This window comes from Fukomys damarensis, unplaced genomic scaffold (assembly GCF_012274545.1).
Source record: "Fukomys damarensis isolate Sample0158 unplaced genomic scaffold, DMR_v1.0_HiC HiC_scaffold_5, whole genome shotgun sequence".
NCBI classification, from domain to species: Eukaryota; Metazoa; Chordata; class Mammalia; order Rodentia; family Bathyergidae; genus Fukomys; species Fukomys damarensis.
Genome location: NW_022900917.1, coordinates 61,927,507 through 61,933,203, shown reverse-complemented (window position 1 = coordinate 61,933,203; position 5,697 = coordinate 61,927,507). Strand labels below are relative to the sequence as shown.

The following is a 5,697-nucleotide window of genomic DNA, read 5'->3' as shown; positions in this document are numbered from 1 at the left end:
TGGTTGCCTGAGACCCTGAGACCAAAGATAGTACTGAACCCTATACACTTACAGTGCATTTCTCCACATGGGCCAGTGAGACCAAGTGCCCAGAAAATCCACTTATTTATTGCAAAATGCCAACACTGCAATTAAACCTGAATACTGAGGTTTTAGTTTAGAAAGAATACTTCATGCATTAAATATCTTTTGTCTTAAAAGAAAAACACAATAACAGTTTTCAGTGATACAAACAGCTTTTTATTGAAAGGTAAAAGTTTGAATTTGGCATGCTTTTGCACAATTAATGTGATCTTTGCTGTTGTATACATGCTGATAATTTGTCAAATCTTGGCTCATACTTTGTTAGCTTGAGAGCAGCACATGCAGCCTTTAGGTCATCTGTTAGTCTGTTTCTTGTATCAGATTTGATATAATTCAAAGCTGAAAACAGCTACTCACAAGCATAAGATGACCTAAACAAAATAAGAAAAGCAATGCCAAGTGCTTTCATTGACTTTAAATTATTCAGCGGAGAATTCCACACTTCAAGGATTTCATTTTCAGAATTACCAGCAGTGCTGTCCTTTGTCATTCATTCACACTCTTTTTTTTTTATTGTTTATTGGCACATTTTAGGTATACATTATGATCACATTTATCACTGGGAATTTATATTGTTGGGGAAGGAGCTGGTAAATGACACACAGAGACACAAGAGTGGGTAAAACAAAAAACATTTACTTTGCTAGCAAAGGGTCAGCCTGCACCAAGGGCTGTGCTAAATGACGGACCCTGGGCTGGGTTACACTCTGCCTTTTATGGAAGTTTTACAATCATGACCTCATTTTAGGTAGTTGATAAGACATTCCAGTTCTCTCAGTTCCCATCACAAATCATGGTCACAAGACAGTTTAATTTTAACGCAAATGTACCACCTTCTTTGTGGTTAGGATGTTTATCTTTAGGATTCACCTAATTAGCTATTCTACCCCACGAGGTGGGTGGTCAGGGTTAGGAAAACAGGATGGTGACATTCCTTTCATTTTAACTCTTTCATAGTCATATGATTTACAAAACTTAAGGTTTAGGGTCTAAGTGTTCTTTACTTGCATGGAATAGCGATTGATTGTTATCTTAGTTTGAACATTTGTTCTCACCCTGGGGATGTGGCTAAGCACCTCTGGCATATGTTAATCTTATAACATTTTAAACTGGGGCTACATGCCTTCAAACTTTGTAGTTAATTATGAAACCTTTAGTATTGTCCTGAGAAATAAGAAAAGAAAAGCAAATTACAGAAATGAAAGATAGCAGTTATTCTGTATTTCCTTAACATTTTGTAGGTTTCAGACTACTTACAGAAGTTCTCTTTATCAATACCTGTGCATGATATATCTTGGTTCTTGTTTTTTTCCCTATTCCCCCTCCCTATTTATAAAAATCTTTATTTCCATTTTTCCCTTCTTTTCTCATATATTTTTCCTTTCCCTTCTTTCCTTTCCTCTCCCCGACCCTCCCTGCATGCCATTCCCCTTTGGAACTTTTCGTCCTATTTCACATTATCTATTATACATTCTGGTCCCATATGGGATGACTACTTCTCAGAGGTGTCTTCCGGGGGTAGCTGGTCTTTGGGTTTTGAGTATGTAACGACCCTTAGGCAATCTCAGTCTTGGTATACCAGGAAGAACAACTGACTATAGCAGTCATGTCACCTCAGCCAGAGTAATACAATCAGCATCAACAATAGCATCAAACACAGCTTACAAAATGATAAATTGTCATAGCTATTAATCTGTCATCTTTAAGTGCATGAACTGAACTTGTGGTTATACATCAAAATCAAGGCCTAGCCAGAAATATGCTTGCAGTAAATAAGCCCTTCCATATAGCAGGTTTAACTTCTGGGAAGATGGCTTAGACGGAGTTGGGGGAGGGACAGAAAGATAGAAGAAGAGGGAAAGGTTAGAAATGGGGCTAGAGGACACAGGAAGATCATGAAAACTTTGGAAAACTGGTGAAGACATGAGGAAAAGAAAAAAGGAACAAAAACACTAACAGAACCAAGAAAACTAGAAACAGTATTCACACTCCTACAAAAATAAGAACAATCAAGAAAAAATAGGACAAAAACAAGAACAAGAAGAGAAAAATGAAGAAGAAAAGAAAAGGGGGAAAAAGTCCCCTTCAAGCGTGCTGTTGCTAGCATACAACACGGGCAGCAGTGTGCTGAACCAAGACAATTAATCCTAGTGAACCACTGAGATTCCGGCTGGTTTCTGGCTGTGAGGCCGCAACTGAGCTCCCTGACCTCCTGTGGGTTTGAACTCCACACAGTTCTGCTGCAGGTTTGAGCCACCCTTCCCCCATAGCAAGTCCGGGTTCAGTTGGAGGTGCTGGTCCAAAGAACTCAACTGCTATAGTCCACTATGTCTTCACTCTCCCAGGGACTTTAGTTTTCAACAAGTCTCGGAGAGGCCCTTTTCTGCTACTCACGACTGTGCCATCTTCCTGTGCTCATACCAATGGCCTCTCTGGCCCCGGGAGCCTCTGCCCCATGGATCCTGATCCCTGCACAGTGATGTGGCCACAGGCACCCTGGAGGGTGCAGGTCTGTCTTCTCTATCTTTCAAGTGTCATACACAGGTCATAGAGTTTATTTTTCCAGATAGAGCTTTCTTGAAATTCTTGTAGCTCCATTTCCAGATTTCCAAAATCTAAACAGTGTAAGCAGGAAACATCAAGTTCTTCAAATTTGGGTTTATTTGGAGAAGAAAACACACAGTTTTTTCCATATAACAGAACTGTAAAAACCTGCTACTAAAATTCTCCTTTGCAGCTGCTACAATGCTAGAAAATTCCTTGTATATATCCTGATGGCTTACAGGACTGTCTGCAGATGTAGAATTTATTTTTCTTGAGACAGGGTCTCACTACATAGTTCAAGCTGGTCTTGAACTCACTGTGTAGCACGGGCTGGTCTCAGATGCACAGCAATCCACCTGTGTCACCCTTCTGAGTGCTGGGATTATAGGTATGCACCACCACACCCAGGCCTGTAGAATTTTCTAAATGCATTTTTAGATTTGGAAATATTTCAGCTGCCCATTTTCAAGGTCTCTTTAAAAAACCTGCAGGTTTTTCTCAAATGCTTTGATATTACAAAACATCCTCTTTGCTGTGTTCCCTGCACCTTATAGTTTTTTTGTTCAGTACCTTGAAGTGTAGTCTAAAATCTGTAAAAATAAAACAACAGAACATGAGGTTGTTATGCCAGGTCATGTCAGTGAGATGTGGATATCCCTGCCCTGCCCTTTTTCATTCATAAATAGTCTAATTTCATCCAAGCAGGTTACAAATCTCTTCAGGACTTGTCTTCTGCTCAGCCTCAGCCATTATTGTTATGAACATTATTGTACATAAATAGAGCTTTATGCTGTGCCTAAAACTCGTTGTTATGTTTTGTGTCTAGATGTCCCCTCAAAGTCTCATGTGGTTGTAGGTAGTGGTTTTTGTTTTGTTTTTTTGTTTTTTTGTTTTTTTTTTTAATTGGGTATAGAACTCAAAACCTCAGGTCGTTGCACTTGGGAAGCAGGCGCAGTGCTACTAAGCTAAATACCTGGCCCATGTTGGGGGCTTTTTCAAAGATGGGTGGATCTAGAGTGTGTGACACTGGGATTAAGGGCATGGGACTACTAAATTAGTCCACTAATTGGTTTTGCACCCACCCTAAGCCCAATAGCCTAGCTAGTATATAAAAGGCGCAGAAAGAAGCTGCTTGTTGCTTGTAGCTTGCTGCTTTTGCCATCTTTTGCCTTTCATGAACTGTTTCTCCTCTATGATGCCCCTCTGCCATGCCACCCTGAGAGCCAGCCAACTATGGACTGAAACCTCTACAAACTGTGAGCCAAATAAACCTTTCCTCCTTTAAGCTTAGTAATGGGAAAAGTAACTAAAACACTTATCAAGAAGTGCTTGAGGATGGGCCAGGGATTTAGCTCAGTGGTTCTGCCACCTGTCTCACAAGTGCAAGGATCCAAGTTCAATCCCCAGTACCCCCCCTAAAAAAATGCTTGAGGGCTGGGGATTTAGCTCAGTGGCACTGCACCTGCCTTGTAAGAACAAGGTCCTGAGTTTGATCCCTGGTAATAGAAAAAAAAAGTAATGAAATTCAAATTTCCACTGTTAATATTTCTGTATATAAAATCTCTGAGGCTGAATTCTTTGGGCCGGGGATGTAGCTCAGAGGTCCACCACCTGTAATTCATCATTTTTATGACATCTTTGAGGATATCATCTAATTTTTTGCAGCTTTCTCTGGCACAAAGAATTTCTTGATGTATAAAACAATGAAACTGAATTACTGGATGTTTGTTTCTTTAACAAAAAACTTATGAAACCAGATTGTTGCCCCCATCATGCAAGGTCCTCCATCACTAGTAATTGAAACCATTTTTTCTGGTCTTGTGACAAAAAAGCCTCCATCACAGCATTGTAGATACCTATCCCCTGTGTTCTTCTAGGCATAGACACAAGCGAAAGCTCTTCTCATGTGATGTCACCAACAGCAGAACAAAAATTACTGCTAGCCTGGCATGATTATTTATATCTGTACTTTCATTTATGCACATGGAATAACAGGCTGCATTTTGTAAGTGGTGAGCTGCTGACTAACATCATTAGCAAATGCAAGACTCAATCATTAACAGTATTTCTGCTAAGTAACATCTCAGGGATTCATTGCATAATGTTATGCTTGTTTCAGAAATTATCAAAAAGGGAATTACTCCCAGACAACTTGGCCATTCTGATACAATCCTCACCAGAGAAAGGCTTACCACATTTTTCTATGCACAGTAAAATTTAAAAGCTGGCAGCTGTCAGGTGATTTGTTTTAAATCTTAGCAAAAACTAAGATACTGGAAATGATATTTCCTTAATTTCCCTTCAAGAAACTTTCTTTTCAGTTTCACCAAACTTGGCAACACTTTTGTGGTTGATGCCAGAGTGCGCCATCTGACAGTTGATATGCAACACATAACATTTTCACTACACAGAATACATAATGTTTTCCCATTGTATTGAATCACTGCAGATGTCTCTGTCCAGGCTTCTTGGAATGATCTTCCACTATCTGTTTTCAATTTTGCCTTTTTTTGCCACAGTCATCTTTTGGTGTTCAAGACTTGGAGTCTACAAAAACACAAAATTAAAAGAAAAATGAAGCACCCAATATCAAAATAGCTAACACTAGCCAGGTGTGGTGGTGCACGTCTATAATCCCAGCACCCAGGAGGCTGAGGCAGGGGGATCGCTGTGAGTTTGAGACCAGCCTGGGCTACATAGTGAGTTCCAGGACAATCTCAACTACATAGTGAGACCCTGTCTCAAAAAAAAAAAAATCTAGTACTATTAGTTAATACTAAAGAATTGGATATTCCCTGAATCAACAGTCTACAGCAGTGATTCTTAACTGGGGCTTCTTTTGAATTTGCTGAGCCCAGCGCAAAGGGGCAACGTTCCACTGACTACCAGCTTTTGGCCTGCTCCAAAAAAGTCATCTGAGTGCATTTCCTACTTTGTAGGGGCTCCTGCTAAAATCACAGCCAATCCAAGCAAATATATGTATCCTTGTTCTTGTTTTATAAATTCTTCACAAACAACTAAATATGATGCTGCAAATTCAAAGATGCTAGTGGGACAGTAGAATATAAA

The 5,697-nt window shown here is 39.7% G+C and overlaps 1 protein-coding gene across 4 annotated transcripts in view; it reads right to left on the bottom strand.

Annotated features, from left to right (window-relative positions):
* Positions 1 to 272: 272 nt before the first annotated feature.
* The window catches only part of LOC104866419 (zinc finger protein 736-like), a 43,103-nt gene continuing 37,678 nt past the window's right edge, over positions 273 to 5,697 (bottom strand). The window contains exons 4-5 of one of the 4 annotated variants that reach the window (XR_004516019.1): positions 4,821 to 5,175; positions 2,109 to 3,218 (exon numbers count right to left, since the gene is read on the bottom strand). Coding sequence is in view for 3 of the 4 variants with exons in the window: in XM_033760740.1 (XP_033616631.1) it covers positions 3,142 to 3,218 (77 nt within the window). In the remaining variant the exon portion in view is untranslated. Of the gene's footprint in view, positions 456 to 2,108; positions 3,219 to 4,195; positions 5,176 to 5,697 lie in introns of those variants that run through there. The other 3 variants (XM_033760741.1, XM_033760740.1, XM_010630324.2) reach the window with 3 other exon arrangements.